A 25,007-nucleotide genomic window follows, 5' to 3' on the forward strand; every position below is an offset into this window, starting at 1 on the left:
TTCTCTCCTCTCTTCACCCCTCTCCTCCATCCTCTCCTCTTCACCCCTCTCCTCTCTCCTCTATTCACCCCTCTCCTCCCTTCTCTCCTCTTCTCTCCTCCCTTCTCTCCTCTTCTCTCCTCCCTTCTCTCCCTTTCTCTCCAAAAAAAGGTCTGCATAGACTCTACTTCCTGTGCAAACTAAACACTTTTAATGTGGACAAAATGACTTTGTTTTACAAATCATTTGTTGAGTCCATTTTAACCTTTTGTATTGTCTCCTGGTATTGCAACCTGTCAATACAGAACAAAAACAGTCTGGCCAACATAGTCAAGATGGCCAGCAAGATAATTGGGACCCAGCAGCTTTCCTTGACAGACATTTATAACAGACAAATTCTGCGGAAGGCTCAGACGATCTTAGACAGCTCTGACCATCCTCTCTTGGAGGAGTTTGTCCCCCTCCCCTCTGGCAGGAGATATAGGCTCCCCAGGCTAAAGAGCAACAGATTTAAATTTCCGTACATCCCCAGGGCACTAAATGCACTTAACTTCCTTTAAAATAACAGTAATGCATTTTTATTTTTCCTGGTTGGATTCTGTAAGATGTGATGTTTCTTGTGTTGTGTTATTTTTTTGTTGTTGTCTGCTGCAAAGCAAATTTCCCCTTGAGGGACAATAAAGTCTGAACTGAACTCCTCTCTTCTCTCCTCTCCTCTCCTCTCCTCCCTTCTCTCTTCTCCTCTCTTCACCCCTCTCCTCTTCTCTCTTCTCTCCTGTCCTCCCTCCTCTCCGCAGCACGTGGACATAGCAGCTTTGTTGATAAAGTACAACACCTGTGTGAACGCCACAGACAAGTGGGCGTTCACTCCTCTCCACGAGGCGGCCCAGAAGGGCCGTACCCAGCTGTGTGCTCTGCTGCTGGCCCACGGAGCAGACCCTACCATGAAGAACCAGGAGGGCCAGACGCCACTAGACCTGGCCACGGTAGGAAAATACACTTTGGTTACTTGTGGTGGTGTTGTTGTTGTGATTATTATTATCATTGTTGTTGTTGTGATTATTATTATTATTATAACATAGTATTATTATCTTTAGTATGTATTATATGTTATACCTTCATAAGTTCTGTATTCAGGTCATTGACTCCCATTCATTCTGACCTTTTTATTCTAGTGTGGGGAAAATCTGTTCTGATCCTTCTTCCAAGTTGAACAACGAACCTGATGAACTAGCAATATATAAAATTTATATTTCAGGGATGTGATTTTTCCGTTTTAACCGGATTTCCGTTTTTTCTGACAAAATCATGATAAAAAAATATTCGCATATTAAATTTTTTTAAAATATATATTTTTTTTTAATATTGAGCTTTATGTATGTTTTGATTATTTTTCCACCTGGTTTAAGTGAAACGCGTTTATCAGACCTGCTATTCTTGCATATCAGATTTTCATTGGCTATCGATAATGTTAGCAGTTTTGAGTGGCACGAGATGCTGTAAAGACGTCAACACACTAGGAAACACACTAACACTGAATAACTTTTGTAAAACTGACCAACCAGGGAAGGTTACTTGCAAGCAGTGCAGCAGTCTGCCACTCAACACTACTCAAGGGAGAGCAAGCATTGTCCAGTTAATGTGAAGCTCTGTAGAAACATCAAACTCTCAAGCATGAGGTACAGAAGCCAACCTAGACATAACCAAGAAGCTGAGATGGAGAAATGTCACCACCTTCATTCTCAAAATCAACCTGAGAGCAAAAGAAAAGCAAAAGAGTCCATTAGTCCAACTGCAGCCCTTCACAGTAGGCAAGACTTCCAGAGGAGGCGTTACAGGTGTTGCACAATCTGGTTGCAAAGAAGAAAAGTGTTTATAAAATTTAAAAAATATATATAGTTTACAATCAGTTTCCACTGTATTTAGAAATCACAGATGGATTGTCTTGGTAGAGAGGCTAACGTTATCTAACCATTAGCTAGCGAACGACATGTACAATGCTAAGCTAACGTCATATCAAGCTGACAAACTGAAACGATATGCGTTGATAACAGTCATGAAGTGATTGTAAAAAAGAGAATTTGACGTTACCATGTTGAAATGTAAATATTAGTTAGTTTCAAGGGTTTGAACAGATTTAATCCCTGGAAAGAAATGATTGGCATCACACTGGTTTCATGTAGACGAGACGCAGCAACCATTGACAGTAACTTGTTCCTTTGATCTCCTTTTCTATCTGTCTTCCTGTCTGTCACAGGCTGATGACATCAGAGCATTGTTGATCGATGCCATGCCCCCAGACGCCCTGCCCAGCTGTCTGAAACCGCAGGCTACTGTGGTGAGAGTCCACACACACACACACACACACACATGCACACGCACACGCACGCACGTATGCCCGTATCATCCAGGCCTCACCGGGACCGCTCACCTCTTTCCATATCTCTTTGTCAGGTGAGTGCTGGGGTGGTGAGTGGTGGCGCCACAGGGGGCGTGGTCATATCCCCCTCCCCCTCCCCATCCTGCCTATCAGCCGCCAGCAGCATCGACAACCTGAGCACTCCCCTTGGTGACATCACAGTGGGAGGGGCCACAGGCACAGCGGATGGAACTTCCAGCTTGGACAGGAAGGAAGGAGAAAGTACGTCAACACACACACACAGATTACAACAGATCATTGAGAATGAATTTTCTTAATTAGTAAATTAACTGAGAAATGGGTTTACTATGTTAATTCTGTTACAGTATATTTACATTTTAAAATATAAAGATCTACAGAAACAGCATTTACAGCGTTGTGAGATTCCCTGGTATCTTGAAGGGCGCAGTTCAAAATCTAAATGTATTGGCCTTTTTTGTTTTGGTGTTCGTCCTGTGCGTGCGTGTCTGTCTGTGTAGCTCTGCTGGACATGACCATCAACCAGTTCCTGAAGAGTGTAGGACTGGAACACCTCCTCAGAGATACCTTCCAACGAGAACAGGTACACACACATACTGTATATATACCGTATAATTGTAAGTAAGGGTGCAACTTGCTCCGTGCAATCCATTCTTTGTGGATCTAGCCCTTAGTGTTAGCGTGTCTGTGTCAGAGCAGGGGAAAGGTCTGGCAGAACCCATCATCGTCACACACAGTCTGATCTAACACCGCCACAATCATCTTAACTCAATCAGCGCCAGACCCGAGGATAGTTGGGTTATCTCGCCAACCATTCAGCACCAGACCCGAGTATAGTTAGGTTTTCATCGTTATTTCTTTTATTCAATATGTCTATTCATTGCAAGCACACGGACATCGGGGTTAACATGGGGAATCATCCTGAGATCGCCAAAGTGCAATACCGGCCGCATCCTACCAGGTGGCAGTATTGAGCACCCTTTGTGACAGCCAGCCTTTTGTTTTAGCTTTTTGCGGGTACAGAATATCATATAATGATTGCTTATCCCGCATGCTATAACCCCTTTATTGGAGATCTTGGACTTGTCAGAGGTCAGAATGAGGTCAATGGTAGTCTGTGTTGATTCACAATACATGTGTGGGTTGGGTGATTAGCTGGCTGAGGCTGTGCAGATCACAAAACCTACTGAATGACTTGAAGACGGGTGCATCTTTTCGTTGCATATCCGTGTTCCAGTCTCCAATAACAATTTTGTCTACATCCTCAACTCCAGCTAAACACCTGAGTGTCAAGTGTATCATAAAAGCCACTATGATCTGGCGGTCTGTAGATTGAGCCAACTAGTACGGATTTCGCCCTTTCGAACAGGATTTCAACCCATACCGTTTCAATTGATTCATGATTCAGGTCTGTTCTGTTAATGAATTTGGTATCTTTATGTATGTACATACAGACACCACCTCCATGCTTGTTCCTATCATTCCTGATTATTGAGTACCGTACTTTTCGCACTATAAGCCGCACCTGACTATAAGCCGCAGCAGCTAAATTGAATGATGTGTACATATATAAGCCGCACTGGACTATAAGCCGCACGTGTTTTAATGTTTAATTACCATATGTAATTAGCATTGGGACACAATACTGTCGGACAAATAACAAGAATTAACTCATTTACAAGTTGTATTAAGTTTAGCAAAAAAGGGAACAGATAAATAACATTTCAATGCAGTCAAAAAAGCAATATTTTGATTTTTACATTTTCGGGTTTGGTCACGTTGAGTCACATATAAGCCGCACCGTTATATAAGCCGCAGGGTCGAGAAATGGGGGGAAAAGCCGCGGCTTATAGTCCGAAAAGTACGGTAGTTCTCAAATTCTATCTCTGGATCTTTTAACAGAATCGTCAAGCTTAGTTTCTGAGAAGCACAATATGTTTGCCTTACCATTAATGAATAATTGTTTTATTTCATCCAATTTGTTTTTTTATGCTGTTTATGTTGAGGTGGAAAATGTTTAGTCCATTTGCGTTGGTTATCTCGTTGATGTTGTCCGGTTCGAAGTATTGTTCATTTGTGTTCTGTTCCTCGGTGTGGGGGGGAGGGGGGGATCTTTTGTTGTTGTGAGTTTCTGGCTGGGCTGTTGGGAGATTCCTCTCTGGTCGGATCCCGCGCCGTGCTGGAACAACAAAGGACTTGTTCATGCCATGGTACGTTTCACTGTTAGCTAGCAGGCTGTTGTTTGATGACCGTCTTGAGTCCCGCATTGTGCTGGGCGCCCTGGCTGTGATGAAGCCTGGGTCCTTCCTTCTCGCTGCTGCCTCTTGTATGCTCATTTGTTGTGGTTTTGGTGGAGTGACGTCACCGCTGCCGTTGGTCATGATGTTATTGTTGTTCGTCGTTGCTTCTGGTGTCAGTAACAGGCGCCGTTGTCGCGTTTGATTCCGTGTTAAAACCGGTCCTGGGTTTTGATGAATGTCTCCTGAGATAAGCAAATATAATACAAACATTGATTTTCTATTACACTTGCCGGTCGGGGGTACCTTCTTTCGTCCCGGGTTCGCCGTCAATAGTTTGTGAATAGCTGCAGCTCCAATGGCCGGATGTTTCCGCTCCGAGCTATTCAACAGGTAAAAGTCGCAATGGGACTTTAGATTTGCGCTTTTGCTACTTTCCACCGCTGTTTCTTGACGATTCTGTGCTGAATTCAAGTACACGTCTGTAATCCACAGTATGGCGAGTAAAAAATTTGCAAATATCCTTGTTGATATTCTTGTTGCTGTTCTGTGTTGTTGGTATCCTTGGGAACAGCAAGAGCTGGGTATTTTGCGACCATTTTATGTGGAGAAGTAGGGAGGGGATACTTGCAATATATAAACAACATACATTTTGGACCAGTACATTTTTTTCAAATCATATTTTCAAAATATTTTGGTTGGAGAAGCAATACTTTTATTGCTCTGGCTGTATTAATGATTTAATGATTACTCTACATAGAAATGTTATCTAGCTCCTTTTTTTCTAAAGTCTATTTTTAAGTTTTTATTTCAGTTAACTAAAATGCTATTTTTCACACCTAGATTTATTTTTGGGCCTTAACCCCTCTCAAACTCTGCCCCTGTATATATATTGCATTCTGATTGGCTGCTCTCTCTGTGCTGTATCCGGGCAGATCTCACTGGACGTGCTGGCTGACATGGGCCATGAGGAACTGAAGGAGATTGGTATCAATGCCTATGGGCACCGACACAAACTCATCAAAGGCATAGAGAGACTGCTAGGAGGACAACCAGGTGAGATAAAAACACACACACACACACACACACACACACACAGACATATGCACACACACACACACACACACACAAACAGGAGTTTCGATTCCCATGGGTTAAGGTAACGTTAGTGTAGCATGAAATAAAACCTCTTTACCGTAATAAGGCAAGTGTATACGCAAAAGGAAATAAACGAGTGGACCACTTGACTGTGATTTCCGAAGTGCAGGCTGGCTTGACCGCAATATACATTGTGTGGGACATTTTGGATCAAAGTCTGAACATCAGGGCCCTCATTTATCAATGTGGCGTACGCACAGATTTCTAAGCAAAGTGTGGGATTTATCAATTTGAACTTGTGCTTGACTTTGTGCGTATATTTAAGCACAGGTCGGACCATGCGTAGCTGGCGCCCGTTGGTAGAATATATTATTACAACAAGGAAATAAGCTTCTGTGCATTAGTTTCAACACTGGCATGTTCTGTATGAACCGTAATTCATTATAGTTCATTGTAAAATAGCAACAGTAGTTTATGGTCAAAACCCTATAAATAGCATTTGGAATAATAGGTATTTTCTCTCAGAATGAATGCAGCATGGTTTATATAGCGTTATCGGAATATACGGGGTGTACTGACTGACTGCGCTCGTTATTATTTTGCGCACAGACAAACATGGGAACGTTTTGATTATATTTAAAAGGCTTTACGTTAAACGAAACAAGTGGAATTTCGAAGCTGTAAGCAGAATACAAGTCATATGAACACCCACGATATAGTGTTCTTCCCCCTTCCTACTGTATAAGAAAGAATTAAAAACGCATTGCAATGAGACCAGGGTGTATGTGTATTACAAAACCCTTGCAATAATGTGTCTTAAATTAATGAAAAGCATACATGCTCTGGACACAGAGCATATATCGTGTGGGTGATATGACTTGTATTATGCTTACAGAATTCCACGTATTTAGTTTTACAATGTCAAAGCCTTTTAATATAAATCAAAACGTTCCCGTATTTCTGCAATCTATGCGCAAAATAATAAGGAGTTGAGGTAGATACACACTCAGAACGTATTACATGCTGGTATGCTGATAGAGTAAACTATTATATGAATATGATATAAGGTATACACTGGTCCGTCGCATACACTGGTACTGTTGCATAATGTAGGCTATGGCTGCTATTATATGTAATTCATATAGGCTACCTAATAGTATATGATTTTTAGAGGCATCTATTTTGTTGTCGGTATTAGGCTAATACCGACAACAACATGGGGGGGACCCTGATGTAAACAAGACAAACGTCTTTCTCTGGTCTGCATCCCCTTAACAATTGTGTGTATTGAGCCGTACTGTATTGTACCCATTCTGCAATCTGTTAAATAAAGTTTTCATTCATTCATTCAAAATAGATGCCTCTAAAAATCATATTATAGCCAATCGAACACAACTAATAAAGGCATTCATATTACAGCACGGTTATAATGACACACACATGATGAATTGAAAATGGGGGACCCTGATGTAAACAAGACGAAAGTCTTTCTCTGGTCTGCATCCCCTTAACAATTGTATGTATTGAGCTGTACTGTACTGTACCCATTCTGCAATCTGTTAATAAACTTTTCAATCAATCAATCAAACCACCAACGCCAAACAGTGGTCAATGAACGGTCTTTATTAGTATTTTGAGCTGTCCAGGCAGAATTGCAGCAATGGTCTTAGGGAGCCGTTGATATCTGACATCACCGTTTACAAGTCAGCCTTTTATTTATCCCATAACACGCGTTGTGTCTTCTTGGTTCGGCAGCGCCTCAGTGAACAATCTCCCGTGAAGTTTCTCAGAGTTCCGCTCGGGTCAGTCCATTATTTCACATCCCATGGGGGGTGTTTCATCACTTTCATGACCATAATATGGATAATCATGCACAAGCATTGACGGTAGAACAAAGAGGTATTTATCAACACGGAGGAGCGTAGGACCTGTGTACGCACGGTTGATAAATCCAGTTTTTTTTGTGCGTGCACACATTCTAAATTCTGTGCTTACGTATGAAAATAGAATACTTTTTAAGAAAAATTGATAAATGAGGGCCCAGGGCCCTCATTCATCAATGTGTGCGTAGAACATGTTCTATTTCCACACGTAAGCACGGAATGTAGAACTAGTGTACGCACAGGGAAGTCGGGATTCATCACACGTGCGTACGCAGGCTCTACGCACACCTGTCATGATGAATCCCACCTTGGCTCTGCGCCGCGGCTCGTGCACGCTTTCATGTATTTGCATACCAGAAACGCCCCGATTAACCATATACGGTAATGGAATACACCCATGAAATGTGGAAAAATGGACTAAGCCGAAGGAAGCGTGTCATGAGACAGGCTGACAGACGTGTACACTTACGGTGATGTCGGATATGATATCTATTAACCATTGCTGCCTGGGCAGCGCAAACACTAATAAATACCGCGCTGGAATATGACTGCCTTTTCCCGTGTTGTTTGATTAATACCCAGGGATTAAAGTTCTCCTCAATCTTATTCCAAATAGCGATGGATCTCCCGTCAATTTTCTACCTGCTGCATATGATTTCTAGAGGCATACTACAATCTATTTTGATGTCAGTATTGGGTAGCAATGAATCTCACTGCATGTATGATGTAGCCTGCCTTTCAATACATGAACTTGAATTCCATCATGTTTGTGTGCGGGACTCACAAGGCTGTTGTCACAATGGGTGGTACCGGTACAGACAGTAATAATAACAGTCCACACAATATCACGATCCATGCCATAGCCTATGTTCTATTATTAGGACATGATCTGTGACGACAAATGTTCTGATATCATACTCTGACAGCATGCCTATGATCAACAAAAACGCGAACTTGAATCCCATCATATACATAGTCTGTCCACTATCTGGTGTCATTGCAATGCGTTTTCTATTCTTTCTTATACAGTAAAAAGGGGGAAGAACACTATATTCATATGACTTGTATTCTGCTTACAGCTTCGAAATTCCACTTGTTTCGTTTAACGTAAAGCCTTTTAAATATAATCAAAACGTTCCCGTGTTTCTGCGGTCTGCGCAAAATAATAACGAGTTGAGCTTTATGATTTATGATGAATTGAAAATGGGGGACCCTGATGTAAACAAGACGAAAGTTGGTCTGCATCCCCAATTAACAATTGTATGTACTGAGCTGTACTGTACTGTACCCATTCTGCAATCTGTTAATAAACTTTTCAATCAATCAATCAATCAAGCTACGCGGAGCGCAGTCAGTCAGTAGCCTACACCCCGTATATTCCGATAACGCTATATAAACCATGCTGCATTCATTCTGAGAGAAAGATCTATTATTCCAAATGCTATTTATAGGGTTTTGACCATAATTACACTACTGTTGCTATTTTACAATGAACCATAATGAACTACGGTTCGTACAGAACATGCCAGTGTTATTATGCACAGAAGCTCATTTCCTTGTTGTAATAATATATTCTACCACTGGGCGCCAGGTACGCCTGGTCTGACCTGTGCGTAGATGTAAGCACGGAGTCAAGTTCAAATCGAAATTGATGAATCCCACTCTTTGCTTAGAAATGATCGTACGCACAGGGTAAGCACAGATCTGTGCGTAGAACACGTTGATGAATGAGGGCCCTGGTCTTTATATTATAAGCCTAACTTTTACCTTAACCCTAGGCGCAGTAACGTCCCACCTTGCTAGCACATATCTGGGCTGCAGAAAATGTGTGTGTTTTTAGTCAAATGTTCGTTCAGTGAGGATTCAGCCGGCAAGTGAAGTAGCTCTGTTTTACTCAAGTTCAGTTTGCGGTCGTCATACAGGCAGAAATATCGGAAAGGCAAGCCAAGATCCGTTCAGAGACTTGGGTATATAAGAGAGGAAAGGAAAGGAAGAGTTGAGTGTCATCAGCATAGCAGTGGTATGAGAAGGCATCTGCTCCATCTGTTATTTAAACGCTCATTTTCGCCAAACTTCTTCTGATGAATTTTCATCAAATGCGCCATCTGCTTCTCCACAGCAGCTTAAAATTAAAGGGAGGGACCAGGATGATCCATCACAAAACAAACAGAGAGACGTGTTTGGTTTATTCTTACATTAGAACCTACATAATCGTGTGTGTGTGTCTGTGTTTGTGCAGAAACAGATGGTGAACATATCCATCAGTTCCAAAAACCTCATCCTCTCCAAACCTTTCTATCAGTCAGAAATCCGGTGAAGATGGACTGAACATCAGCCCTGTCCAACAAACACACACTCCTCATAATAATTAATTAATTAATAATTAAAAACAGATGTAGACCAACAGACAGAATGGGTCCTAAGGCAGAAGACGCTGCATGCTTTACCCTCTGTGGTTCACAATGGGTAGCCGCTATCAGCATAATGTTTTGATTTGTTTCCGTTGTCTGATTGATGTGTCTTCTAGGTGCCAACCCCTACCTGGCGTTCCACTGTGCCAGTCAGGGTACGGTCCTCATCGACCTGGCTCCAGATGACAAGGAGTTCCAGTCTGTGGAGGAGGAGGTACACAAACACAAAACCTCACTCTCCTGTCTCGGAGGGCTGGAATGCCCCAACCTTTACTTAAGCTTTCTTAGCTAGCAGGCCTGCCATCGTCTACCGGGCCCGCTCCAGCAATGTAATCTTTTTCCCACCCACATTCTGCAAAGACCCGCCCCTGCTCTTGCCTCTGATTGGATCTGACCCTGATATTTTTTTTATATAACAATCAAACTGCCATAATTTATAACTGTCTATCTGTCTTTCTTTCTTTCTTTCTTTCTTTCTTTCTTTCTTTCTTTCTTTCTTTCTTTCTTTCTTTCTTTCTTTCTTTCTTTCTTTCTTTCTTTCTTTCTTTCTTTCTTTCTTCCTTCTCCTCCAGCTCCAGAGTACTATTAGAGAACACCGTGACGGAGGCAACGCTGGTGGAGTCTTCAGCCGGTATAACATCTTAAAGGTGGCACACACACACACACACACACACACACACACACTTTTACTTAGGCCACTTTTGGGAACGGACATTGCATTCACTAGCCCCTAACCTTAACCGAAACAACTACATGCCTACACCTAACCTTAACCTAACCCTGACCGTAACCACCAAAGTTAAACCAAATATATTATTTTGTTCTCAATTGCACAAGCCATCGCCAGTCAACTGTTTAGTTTTTCTCTCTCTGATGAGACAGGGATGTGAGATGGGAGGATAGTTCATTAGACACATCTGGTGTATTTAGTATCTATCATGCTGTGCTCAGATCCCCAAAGACCTGATTCCCAGCGCCTTGGTGTCAGCAGACAACACAATGAATATGATTTTACATTCTGAACCACAAGGATTCTGCTTCATTCACACTCAAACCATGTAGGATGTTTGCAAACGTTTTAGAAAAATGTTGCACCAGAGAGAAAATGCCTGGTCGTTAACACTTTTAAGTGCCCAGTAGGGGGCGCACGATTTAGTGCTTGAATGCCCACCATCCACTTCAATGTTAGCGTTAATATCGCCTAATCTATGTACTGGAATATTCTAGAACGTTGTCATTTTTCTGCCTATTTATTAATCGTTTTCAAATAAACGCTAGATTATCGATAGTATATGGTATATGTGTACGTATGCACGCTGGTGCCGCGAGCTGAAAATCGATTCTCTTAGTTCCTGATCGCTCACACAGCCAAACAGCCATATCACACATAGGGGAAAAGCTTATATCTCTGTGAAAACAGGTCTGATTATCCTAAGACTGGTAAAATAGATTCCTTACCTGAGATCAGATGGTATCCAAAAAGATTATTCCAATTCCTAATCACCATTCCAAAAATCAATAATTTTATTGATCCAATGTTACGTACTGTAAAGACATATTACACGCTGTTCTGATGGTCCACAATGACTCCGAGCGGCTCGGGGTACATGCGTGAGAAGTCAAATGTGGATTCCGGAGTTTTTTTTTCTCATCCATTTTCATTGAGTCCATTCCAAAAGGGTGCATTACCATCTGGGAGACGATAGGGGGTGCTTTTTTCACATCTGAGCGCCTGATGGGTCTGGTTTCCCAACGGTAGACTCGGTTGATGAAATATGAATTCAGATCGCTAATAAAAAAAAATCACGCTAATTGTCATGCTGGGCATTCAGGGGGCGGACTGCTAACACGTGTTATGTCGTCCGTGGCATCCAAAGTGTTAAGAGCGAGGGTCTTAGGATTCTACCTCATGTGACATTGACTTCTCCCTGTTGCGTAAGGGGACAGAGGCCTTTCTCAGAATATTTAGAACGCCCATTTGTCGTCCATGTTGGAAGAAACAACTGTTTCTATGTGCAAAACAATGGTTGCTTTGTATTGATATATGAGAACTATCAACAAATAAATAATAATTGTATGTCTTATTACTGGATCTTGTAAAGAAGTCGCAGTGGAACAGTAATATCATGCTTTTCCAGTGTTTTACCTACTCACACAGCCACCACTGCACAGACATTAGGCATTTCTTGATTGCTGTTTCTCACCCTCCCTTCCTCCCACCCTCCGTCTCCCTCTAGATTCAAAAGGCTGTGAATAACAAGTTGTTTCTCTCTCTGTAGATTCAGAAGCAGGTTAATAACATGTTGTCTCTCTAGATTCAGAAGCAGGTTAATAACATGTTGTCTCTGTGTAGATTCAGAAGCAGGTTAATAACATGTTGTCTCTGTGTATATTCAAAAGCAGGTTAATAACATGTTGTCTCTCTCTGTGTAGATTCAGAAGCAGGTTAATAACATGTTGTCTCTCTGTGTAGATTCAGAAGCAGGTTAATAACATGTTGTCTCTCTCTGTGTAGATTGAGAAGCAGGTTAATAACATGTTGTCTCTCTCTGTGTAGATTGAGAAGCAGGTTAATAACATGTTGTCTCTCTCTGTAGATTCAGAATCAGGTTAATAACATGTTGTCTCTCTCTGTGTAGATTCAGAAGCAGGTTAATAACATGTTGTCTCTCTCTGTGTAGATTGAGAAGCAGGTTAATAACATGTTGTCTCTGTAGATTCAGAAGCAGGTTAATAACATGTTGTCTCTCTCTCTCTGTAGATTCAGAAGCAGGTTAATAACATGTTGTCTCTCTCTGTGTAGATTGAGAAGCAGGTTAATAACATGTTGTCTCTCTCTCTGTAGATTCAGAAGGTTGTGAATAAGAAGCTGAGAGAGAGATACTCCCATCGGCAGAAGGAGATTGCAGATGAAAACCACAACCACCACAACGAACGCATGCTCTTCCACGGTAAACACATACACAACTTGTCTATTGTGTCTATTGTCTACTATGTCAAGTTAACTCGCTCAAATCTTGCTGAGACAAAATGCCTCACGTGTCTTGTGCTTGGTCGGGATAACGGAAATAAAATGTATGCACAACCTATGAATTTAGATTTAAAGTTGCAAATTAAGATCCTAATTTATTTTATGTTGGCGGTAAGTGGTCATTGCTGTTGTAGTTTTGCACTGTATTGGCTTGCTTTCCATCTTAAAAATTCATACTACTGAGTTAGTCTTCTATTAATTCCAAGCAAACTCCTGTTGCTGCTGGTGATGTAAAATCACTTCCTGCATGCTAGATTATATTCCCGGGAATATCCTACCAGACACCAGTGTTTAGAACAGCAAATATCACATATTCGTATGTGTACATAATAGATTTACACACACTCATATGCACAAGGCTGAGATATACATGCCAGGGGCACACATACATGCACATACTCATTTATAGGAAATAGGCATACACACACGTACATATACACATAGTTGAAGCATAGGCTCTCACTTACACATATGGGGGATATACACATACATAGGGGACACACACATACGTAGCTGAGACGCACATACATATACATACCTGAGATACACACTCACATAGGGGGCAGAGGCACACATGGATACGAGACACACACAAGAGGTAGGAGTACAGTCACACACCAGAAAGATGCACACACACACACGTATGAGGCATGCACACATACTTACGTGATACACGTACCCACGTACATATATCTGAGACACACATGCATGCATGCTCTCATGCACACCTACATATATCTGAGACGCATTCTCTCACATGCAATATGGAGAAGGATGGCATCCCGATAGAAGATGCAGCACATACCTGCTCGCAGGTAGATCGGTCTACATGTAAAGTATGTGCATCAGGGATATATATGCACAATGTATAGTATTTTTTTTCGTAAGTATTTTTTTAATTTCCATGTCAGTTTTTAATGTATTTGTATGTTCTTACAAAAAAAGAAAAAGGCAAATCTTGGACGTTGCATATTGTGATGTGGAAAGATATGTGTTGAATATTGGAGAGATTTGTGCAAAAAATATTAAAAAAAAGAAAAAGAAAAAAAACAGCAAATATCAAAACATTCATAAACCGGTTATAGGTACAATCAGTATTGTGTTATGTCAGTTGGCTATTTTTGGAGAGCAAAATGTATTTATTTATTTGATATTATTACTTTAAGGATCAGTGGGAAAAGTTGAACTGTATGGAACATCATTGTGTACAGAACATTGTTTACATTGTCTACGCTATCTCGCTCCTTATTTCTCCTCTCCCCTCCTAGGCTCTCCATTCATCAACGCCATCATCCACAAGGGTTTTGACGAGCGGCATGCCTACATCGGAGGCATGTTCGGGGCAGGGATCTACTTTGCAGAGAACTCCTCCAAAAGCAACCAGTACGTCTACGGGATTGGTGGAGGCACGGGATGTCCCACCCACAAAGACCGCTCCTGCTACGTGTGTCACAGGTCAGACTAGTGCTGTGTGTGTTTGTCAAGATGGCAGTACACTGAAAATTAAGGCCTATTGCCTGAAATAGAATCACACTCGGAACATGTCGCCACTGTTACGTCCCGGGCCGCTGTCTCGTCAGAATAATCATAAACCTGTCAAGGGGTAATATAATTATGTTAAGCTGATTCTACAGCTAACTAAAAGGCCTGAAATTGTAACCCTGAACTGAACCCTACATGTTTGACACGAACATGATACCGGCTAGTGCAAAGCTAGAGTGCTCTAATGGAGCCATGACTCACTGGCGGTCTGCTGTCAACTTCTCCTTCATGAACACCAGGCCAGCCTTAACCCACGCTCTGGTGAACCAGCATGTGGTTCTTTCATGGCAGTATCAAAAACACAACACCGAAAAGGGGATCCTTTTAACCCTTTCGCTACCTCACTACAAAGGGTTAACTGTCTGTAGTGTGGTAGTGAAAGGTTAACCTTCTGTAGTGTGGTAGTGAAAGGTTAACCTTCTGTAGTGTGGTAGTGAAAGGGTTAAAAACAAAACTATGAAGTTTAACCGTCTGTAGTGTGGTAGTGAAAGGGTTAAGAAGAGGATCTGAGACCCATTGATTGATTGATTGATTGAAAACTTTATTAACAGATTGCAGAATGGGTACAATACAGTACAGCTCAACACACACAGACCAGAGAAAGACCTTCGTCTTGTTTACATCAGGGTCCCCCATTTTCAATTCATCAGGACATATATGACAAACATGACATACAGATAGACAGTACTGCTACATCTATACATTTATGACATACCAGATTTGCAAATACAGTACTGTTTGTGATACAAAAAGAGTCCAGAAAAGAGAGTATATACATTTGACGTAAAAACTGTGCATTGGAGGAGGTTGGGTAGGTGGGGCGGGGTTGGGGGGGGGCTGTACATTGGAGGTGGGTGGGTGGGGGGGGGGGGGGGGGGTTGGTCCCTCTCTCTGCACATACTGTACACAGCTGCCTCTACTCAGCAATCAGACATCAATTGACCGGTCGCCCCGCCTCCAATCAGTCATGTGATACTTTCTGAACACTTCCTACAAGATACCACTAGGAGTCTACTAAGGGCTGCCAAACAGGGACTATCAGGACTATAGATTGTATATCTATTAGGGGTGTAACGGTACACAAAATCCACGGTTCGGTACGTACCTTGGTTTTGAAGTCACGGTTCGGTATTTTTTTCGGTACGGGGGGGGGGGGGGGGGGGGATACCAGTGCATACATTAAAAAAAAATTAAATTTAAAAAGAATTATATAAATTATATATAAGTTTTATATATACTGTTTTTTAGTAATAACTAGAAAGTAATGGTATTTATTCAACAACAGGTGATTGTATAGATTTGTATTAGTATCATTAATCAATGAGTAGTATGGGGCTGCAGCACTGCAGATATACCCTACTCCTCCAATGATCCACACGGACATTATTCGTTGCTGCACTTGCTTCCAGAAGGCTCCGTTGAAGTGCAGAGGATCTGTTGTGATTTTTGCACAATAAATATTCAACATTCTCTTTTGAGACTCCGCCTCAGACTCTTATCATTTGGCACTAAAAGCTAAACATTGTCACCGATATGGCTGTCCGCAACATGTCATTAATTGTGTATGCGAGGTGGTTCAGTGACGACGCTAACGTGAGCTAGGTTAGCTAGCATGAGCTACCGGGAAATGGAAAGACTAACTTTACTGGTGAAAATGTGATTTACGTTGGAATACTCCTTTGCCAACTTGCTGTACTTTGCTTGCAGGTCTGCAGCCATTATTGCTGGATTATGAATAGCCCCAACTTTAGCCAAGGTAACGTTATGGCTAAACCTTTAACGTTCGTTAACGCTAGCTTTCGGTTAGCTGTTCAATGCTAATAACACCACCAAGCGAACCCATCAGAGCTCCCCGTCAACACCGCTCTGTCGGGACGATGTGGCATTTAAGAAAGTATCTGCTGTTAAAATGACAAACAGCATTGACACTTTAATTCATGGTCGGTTAAACACACGTTTGTTTGGGGCGCCCCAGTGGCGAACCACATAGCGCGCTCAGCCGCGACACGGCCAACCCGGGTTCGACTCCCGAACCCGTCGTTATTTGCCGAATGTCTTCCCCCCACTCTGTCTCCCATTCCTCCTCTGTCTCTCTACTGGACTGCCCAAAAAAGCGATAAAACGCCAAAAAAGAAATCTTTAAAAAGAAAAAACACACGTTTGTTTTATAATGCTCACAGCAGACTGCAGTGTTGTTGATAAATTACGTGGGGCCGGGGGGATTTAAGTTCTGCAAAAAAAAAATCCATACCGTTGCAATCGCTCGGTGCACAGCGCGTACTGTACCGGAGGACCACATTGAGGCGGTACAGTACGTATCCGCGTACCGTTACACCCCTAATATCTATATACAAAAGGTTATATCTAAATATGGCCGGTCGTACCACCGCTTCTATACACACTTGTATACACACTTGTATACATGCAGGACAAATCATAGATGATCACACATTGGGACCCAGTGTGCAGAGAATTCCTGTTTCTGCATTATTAGTTAAGACATTATTAGTTAGAACCTTATTATTTAGGACATTATTAGTTAAGACATTATTAGTTAGGACATTATTAGTTAATACATTATTAGTTAGGACAGTAACCAGTGATATCATTATAGGTGATGTGAATATTAATAATTCTTATCACAAACTGATTTACAAATTTCTCTGTGTGTGTGTGTGTGTGTGTGTGTGTGTGTGTATGTGTGTGTGTGTGTGTGTGTATGTGTGTGTGTGTGTGTGTGTGTGTGTGTGTTTTCCAGGCAGATGCTGTTCTGCAGGGTGACGTTGGGGAAGTCTTTCCTCCAGTTCAGTGCTATGAAGATGGCCCACGCCCCCCCTGGACACCACTCTGTGATTGGTCGACCCAGCGTCAACGGACTAGCTTACGCAGAATACGTCATCTACAGGGGAGAACAGGTTGGTACACACACACACAGAAATACAGACACACACACACAGAAACACAGACACACACACACACAGAAATACAGACACACACACACAGAAACACAGACACACACACACACAGAAACACAGACACACAAATACAGACACACACACACCGAAAACACATATCTGCAGAAATACACACACACACACACACACACACACACACACACACACACACACACACACACACACACACACACACACACACACACACAGAAATAAATACACACACACAGCAATATACACACAGAAAACACATATCTTCAGAAATACACACAGAAGTACACAGACACACCTAACTACCTGTATTATCTGACCATATGGTATTTATTTACTTACTGTATTATCTGACCATGTGGCAATCCGGTAGAAAATGGTGGAGCAATGGACATTATACAAAAGTAACTGTACTTGTACAGTAGATTTCATTCACGGTCTTTGCTGAATTGATTGATTGATTGATTGATTGATTGAAAACTTTAATTAACAGATTGCAGAATGGGTACCGTACAGTACAGCTCAATGCACACAATTGTTAACACATTGAGTGCCAGGGCGGTCAGGTGGCGTAACGGAGATTGCGTTCGTCACCAAACCCCGGAGCGGCTAGATTCGCCTGTTCGAATCCAGCTCACAGCTCCGGGGTTGTCACCAGCTTGGCTGGCCGTTCACACTAATACAATTGGCAGTATTAGAGGGTGGGAGAAGCTGGCGGGGTGGGTCCGGGTCGTTGTAAACAGCGACTCCTACAGTTCGGTCGGGGCGCCTGCTAAGCGCGGATAGGACTTGAGTGGGATAGTGTGATCCTTCCACACGCTACTCAATGAGAATCCGCGCTGCCAGGTGAAAAGAAGCGGTTGATTGGCTGGTCGTGTGTCGGAGGAAGCACGTGATAGCCTCCACTCTCCCAGACCGACTGTGGGGGGTAAGTGCGCAGCGACCAGGAAGGGGATTGGGAATTGGCATAACGACTAACATTGGGATGGGAGAAAATCGGAGGAAAAATGGAGGGGGAAAAAGATTTAAAAAAAAAAACATTGAGTGCCACGCCCCTTCCGGGAAGTGACCTGGCCTTGCCGTCCATTAACCCCATGTAAACGTAGTTGTAGTTTGTAGAGCTAAACCTATATTTTACAGTATAGCTATGGGTCTAATAACGCCGTTGTTAAAGCGTTAAAAAAAAAAGTATGGCAGCATTGCTTGGGGTGGCAGCATTGCTTGGGGCTTGGGCTGATCGCTATACTAACCCGTTTGGCTGGGTTAGGGGGAGGGCAAGTCACGGATGGGGATCTGGCGTTGTGGACAGCGACGCCTACAGGTCAGGTCTGGGCACTTGCTCAGCGGAGGCAGGACTTGATGGAGGCAGCATGCCCTCCCACGCGTTACACTTCACCAATGAGAGTCCTCGCTGCCAGGTGAAAAAAGAGTCACTGGCTGTCGCCGCGCGTATCGGAGGAAGCGTGCGGATGACTTCAGGATTCCCTTGTACCGTCCAGTAGGAGAACATGCGCACAACAAACAGGTAGGGGAGGGCGGAATTGGCACAACGACTAAATTGGGACGGGGAGAAAACAGAGAAAAATCAGAGAAAGAGAGGATAAAAAAATAAATAATAATAATAAAAAGTATCTAGATTAATCTATGGAGTGAAACATTTTCAACGTTCTGAACTTTCAGCAGTATCTTGCATGTTCTTTTTTTGCATTGACTCATGCACCTTTTTGAAAATCATCTAATAATTAATAATTGATTGATTGATTGAATTTATTTGACAATCAAAATTACATACAATACCGGTACACACATGTACAGCCATCACATATAATCTAAAATCGTTGAGGATTAAAACACAATAAAACCTTACAGTTTATTTCCATTGTGGTCCTCACAATGGACAATGGACAAGATGATTAGTATCCACCATGCACAAATAAGACATATAAATACAATACAAAATAAATGCAATAACACAAACAAACACAAAGTCTACAGCACACCCCCATATATCATCGTCCTACGCGACTAAGCCATTTCTTCATATCTTTTTTAAAAATTCCTTCTGAGACAATCATTTTTATGGACACTGGCAGTTTGTTCCACTCATAGGCTGCAGAGTACCGAAAGGTATTTTTCCCCATTGAGCTACTGAAAATGCACAGTTTGATAATAATTACTTGCATTTATATAGCGCTTTTCTAGACACTCAAAGCGCTTTACAATGTAGGGTGGAATTTGCCTCCTTCACCACCACTGGTAGCACCCAACCTTGGGCTACGCAGGCTCAATGGCTACCATACACTGACACTCGGCACACATCACATACACAATGGCTGAATGGCTCAGGCATGAAGATGGAACACATTTCTGTTGTTAATGATATATATTACTGGTAGTTCATACAAGACATTATCGTCCTCTAAGCCAATCTGCACTTTAACATAGGCCTGGGTTGTTTTTATTTCTGTTAGCGCCGCGGATATAAGAAAGTGGTCTTTAAAGCTGAGTCAATGTTGATGGTTTTATACATGGAAATACATTTGTATTTCACAGGAGAGAAACTGTATTCAAAGATCAAAGAAAGCTATTAAAATTGTCTTTGAATCTAAATATACTTTCTTTGTGTTGATTCTACATTAATTCCATGATTTTACTCAAGTAAATATCTGTTACAAGCTTCGGTCTTAAGTAGAAAAACGTGATTTATTTATGTAGATTAATCTAGATTAATTACAGAAAATTGTGAGATTAATTAGTTAATTTTGACAGCACTAATTTATATACATTACATACATACATACATACATACATACATACACACACACACACACACACATACATACATACATACATACATACATACATACATACATACATACATACATACATACATACATACATACATACATACATACATACATACATACATACATACATACATACATACATTACAAGGGGGCGACAGTGGCTCAGGAGGTAGAGCAGTCGTCTGGTAGTCGGAAGGTTCCCGGTTCGATTCCCGCTCCTCCCAGGCAGCGTGTCGAAGTGTCCTTGAGCAAGACACTTAACCCCTAATTGCTCCTGATGTGCAGGTTTGCTCCTTGCATGGTTGCCTCCACCATCGGTGTGTGTGAATGTGTGCTTGAATGGGTGAAAGAAAATTGTAAAGCGTTTTGTATAAAAGTGCTATATAAATGCACCATTTTACATTATGTACTCTTGTCACCAGGCTTACCCAGAGTACCTGATCACCTATCAGATCGTCAGACCTGAGAGCCCGGCCACGCCCACTGCCTCCACAGAACAAAAATCCTAGAACCCAGCCAGAATGGGACCGGGACTTGGAGAGACTCGGACCAGACCAGAACGGGACCATGTGTGTGAGCTAGACGTGGACCAAGAAGACATGTTGTAAATCCCCCGATCGGGGGGCACAACTGGACCAGGACTTGAAGGTTGTCCAGACCAGAACACACAGAGAATCCCTCATCCACCCCTTGCTTAGGCAGCACTGGCATTGGCCTTTATCCCCCCCTCAGCACAAACCACAGTACATTTTATTGCACTGCGATCCTGGGAAGCGGCACAGTTGGTGTCTGCGGACACTCCCAGCACAGCGCTGATCCACACGGAGCACCAGATGAAGAACAAGACCAGAACGGATCGGACCACATCGGCTCACAACCAGACCAGACCAGTACACACCACACACCACACACACACACACACACACACACACACACACACACACACACACACACACATCCATGCCTCTCTTTTACAATTGCTTCTGCACTCTCACCTTCGGTTGACTCCCACCCTCTGTCACCTACACTTCCTCTGTTGTTTGCCATGTGTGACAAACTCCTCTTCCTCGTCATACTGGACTCCAGCTGGTCGACGCGCCGGCAACTCTTTCTTGAGCTGCGTGGTCTTTACTCTCATTTTGGATTGACGTTTTTAAACGTGAAAGAAGGTGTAAGAAGTGGTTGATAGCCACGGTGGACTTGGCTGCCATTTCAGAGGGCTGGTCCCCAGGAAGGAGACACCAGGCAAGTCAGGTGATGATGATGATGATGATGATGATGATGTGATGACAATGGACTGTATCCATGTAGGGCCTTATCGAGTGTTGCTATACTTTACCAATCACTTCTCCATATGCTCAGTACCAATTTCCCTCGGGATGAATAAAGTATTTCTATCCTATTCTATTCTATACCAGGGTTGCCCAAAGTTGAGCCCAAGGGCCAAATTTCGCCATCCACACAATTATTCTAGTTGAAATGTATCCTGCTATTTGATTCAAGGAAATAACGTAATAATAATGATTATTATGAAGCTTGAATTCATATAGCGGCTTTCATGAACCCCAAGGACGCGTTACAAAGCAACAAAAAGACAAATAAAACATAATAGATTTAATAAATAGTAACAATGATGGACAGAGAGACGACTAGAGGCCACAGGCCTGTAACTATAATGTGTACAGTAACATGTACAGTACAGCCCCTCTCTGGTTCCCAAAGCATATTCTCTTTGGCGAAAATGTATTTATACACCATTATATTCTGATCAAGCAACATGATTGGTTGCAACACAGAAACCCACGGTTCAGAGATTATGAAGCAGTCGTGTGGAGTTTGTTTGTGTTTGTTGAAACCAGAAAATGTCTGTTAAAAACACAAAAGTGCAAGTACTCAACCAGTAATAATGTTTATATTGAGTTATATATTATATATGAGGTAAAACATTTTTTAAATGAAATACGTTCAATCTATTCAACTGCTTTGTGACCTCAGTGAACCGCAGGCTTCTATGTTGCATAGTGAAATGATTGTGTCTATACTTTTTTTTTCTCTCTCTAGCATTTTATACGCTGACGATATAGCGTTCAATCTCAATTATTTGTTAAAGTGCCCACAAAATGGTATTGCTTTCTTGATTTGACGTGTTTGAGGAAGAAATGGGGACGTTCGGGCGGGACTTGATTTGAACAATAACCACAGATAACAGTAAAATGGAGCACGACTGTAATGTCGGCCTTCAGTCCATCACTGAGGGCCAAACCTAAGAAAGCTGTTGTACGTGTATCAGAAGAATGATTTTGAAATCGATTGTCGTATCTTATTGGATGGAATTATTTTATGTATGTCCCCTCGAGTGCAGCGATGGGTCAGTGTCAACATTAAGACATTTTCAAAGAATAAAGAATGTAACTTGGATGTCAAAACAAAACTTGATTTGCAATGGTACATTTCAGTGGTATTATGGCATTGGTACACAGCTGTAAATGTAACATGTCGTTTTTGATAGATTGGATTCAAGGACCTTCAAATTGGTTTATAGTTCCTGGGTGAGGCTACGGTATCGCTATATAAAACTGGTTTGTAGTTCCTGGGTGAGGCTACGGTATCGCTAGATAAAGCTGGTTTGTAGTTCCTGGGTGAGGCTACGGTATCGCTAGATAAAACTGGTTTGTAGTTCCTGGGTGAGGCTACGGTATCGCTAGATAAAGCTGGTTTGTAGTTCCTGGGTGAGGCTACGGTATCGCTAGATAAAGCTGGTTTGTCGTTCCTGGGTGAGGCTACAGTGTTGCTAGATAACACTGGTTTGTAGTTCCTTATCTGGAAACCATTTGATTTTACCTACATGACAAACAGGACCACATTAAACAATTTCTAGATACAAAGTACCTCATAGACCGGCAATGTCAGTAACTCATTCAGGCAGTAATTTACTCACGGTTAACCACTCTGCCCCTAGTGGTGGCTCACAGGGGTGGCACTTAGTGGGAGACCAGTTCAGTCCGTGTGACTGTGCTTTGCATCACTGCGTGTCCTTGTTATAGCAGTAGCAGTTTCAGTCATAACCTCACATCTATTGTTGTTATGAACCCACTGTTGGTGCTAGTGCAGTATGAAAACTGCTTTATTGGAATACTTTATTGTAAAAGCGCTAATTCTTGATATTAGCACCGTACCTGTTGGTGTCTTGTGGGGGAGCGGTCGGCCTCTGTTGAATGGGAACAGTGTTGTCAGATAACTGTCCGATAACACCGGGTCCCGTTCCATGTACTGTACAGTCTTCAGTTGGTATTTGGATACAATTATTTTGTTGTTGTTTTTCTTTCAATTAGATGCCATTTCGTTTACAGTAATTTATCTAAACTCTAATCCCATCTGCTTTTTAGAATATCTCTCGACTGAACTTTTTATACCGAGCTATTTTAACTTTGCACAACAGCAATCAGACCACAGACTGAAAGACCAATCCTCAGTATCTTTATTGCCATGACAGTCTTCCGGGTGGGCCACTGGGGGGGGGGGGGGGGGGGGGGGGGGGTTCAAGAAGCATGATTACCCAGAGAAAGACTGTTATAATTTGTTGACTGAAATATCTTCTCAAATAGAGGCCTTTCACAGAATGTTTAGAATGCCCATCTTCCCTCCATGTTGTATGAAACAACCGTTGCTATGTACAAAACTATGTGTTGATATTAGGGCTGACCCCGATTAGTCGAATAGTTGACTAATCGATTGATAAAAAAAAAAATAATAATAATAATTTAATCATTCTTTCCGATAGCAAAGAGGCCTAGAAGCGTGGCTAACGCTAATGGCACGCATACCAGAGAGGCTAACTGCCTAAGAAACGGGCACAGAGGCACTGAAAGAGGATTTCACCCATCTAATGAACACACTAGACTAGACAAATATCAAGATGTATCCATCAGTGGACCAATTGCATGCTTTCGCAGAGGACAAGAAGCCTTCAGTCGACTCCTTCAGACATTAACTCATCAGTCAATGGGCCACGCTAAAAGATAGACATTTTCACTGTGCGTCACGATGTTTGCAGAGCTATATCTATATTCTATATTATAGCTATGGAGACAATACTATGGCTCATTTGACAGTCACTATCTCTTGTCCAACATGTAAACATTTTAAATTTTTTCATGTATACGTTCGCGTGTTATCCCGTGGTGAATATTGTATAGGTCCAGAGTGATCCAGGCTAATTCCTGGAAGCTGAGTTATGGAGCGCTATGTGCATTTTGCGAAAGTCATTTGCGTTGCTCGCCTGGACACGATATTATTTCTAAATCAAAGGTATATAATAGGTATTGTGTTTCATCATGAAGGCATCAAAGGGGGGGGGGGTCGTTTTGTGATGTCCCTGACATGAAATGGCACAAAATATGCATCAAGTGTGCTGGACGTGTTCCAAGTTGCTCGAATGAAGCGTTTCACTTGCCGGGGTCCAAATTCTCCGCCCGGACCATATAAAATGTAACAGTGTGAAATAAGGTTTCAAAGGGTAGGCGATACTGCCACCTAGCAGGATTCGGCCGGCATTGCACTCTCGAGGACTCAGAATGAGTTCCAATGATAACACAGAGGTCCGTGAGAGTGTATAGAATATTAAAATCGAAAATAAAGAAAAACTGACCAAATTAAGTTAAGCACCCCCCACAGCC

General features: G+C 42.1%; 1 protein-coding gene across 1 annotated transcript in view; it reads left to right on the plus strand.

Moving 5' to 3' along the window:
* The window catches only part of LOC311236710 (poly [ADP-ribose] polymerase tankyrase-1-like), a 127,032-nt gene extending 103,221 nt beyond the window's left edge, over positions 1 to 23,811 (plus strand). The window contains exons 19-29 of the mRNA XM_084324436.1: positions 777 to 965; positions 2,237 to 2,317; positions 2,434 to 2,620; positions 2,878 to 2,960; positions 5,550 to 5,670; positions 10,123 to 10,220; positions 10,579 to 10,653; positions 12,852 to 12,957; positions 14,306 to 14,492; positions 17,338 to 17,494; positions 20,754 to 23,811. Of these exons, the coding sequence (XP_084180562.1) occupies positions 777 to 965; positions 2,237 to 2,317; positions 2,434 to 2,620; positions 2,878 to 2,960; positions 5,550 to 5,670; positions 10,123 to 10,220; positions 10,579 to 10,653; positions 12,852 to 12,957; positions 14,306 to 14,492; positions 17,338 to 17,494; positions 20,754 to 20,840 (1,371 nt within the window). The 3' untranslated portion in view covers positions 20,841 to 23,811. The remainder of the gene's footprint in view (positions 1 to 776; positions 966 to 2,236; positions 2,318 to 2,433; positions 2,621 to 2,877; positions 2,961 to 5,549; positions 5,671 to 10,122; positions 10,221 to 10,578; positions 10,654 to 12,851; positions 12,958 to 14,305; positions 14,493 to 17,337; positions 17,495 to 20,753) is intronic.
* Positions 23,812 to 25,007: the final 1,196 nt, after the last annotated feature.

The sequence above is a fragment of the Notolepis coatsorum genome, assembly GCF_963971535.1.
Source record: "Notolepis coatsorum genome assembly, chromosome: 11".
NCBI lineage: Eukaryota > Metazoa > Chordata > Actinopteri > Aulopiformes > Paralepididae > Notolepis > Notolepis coatsorum.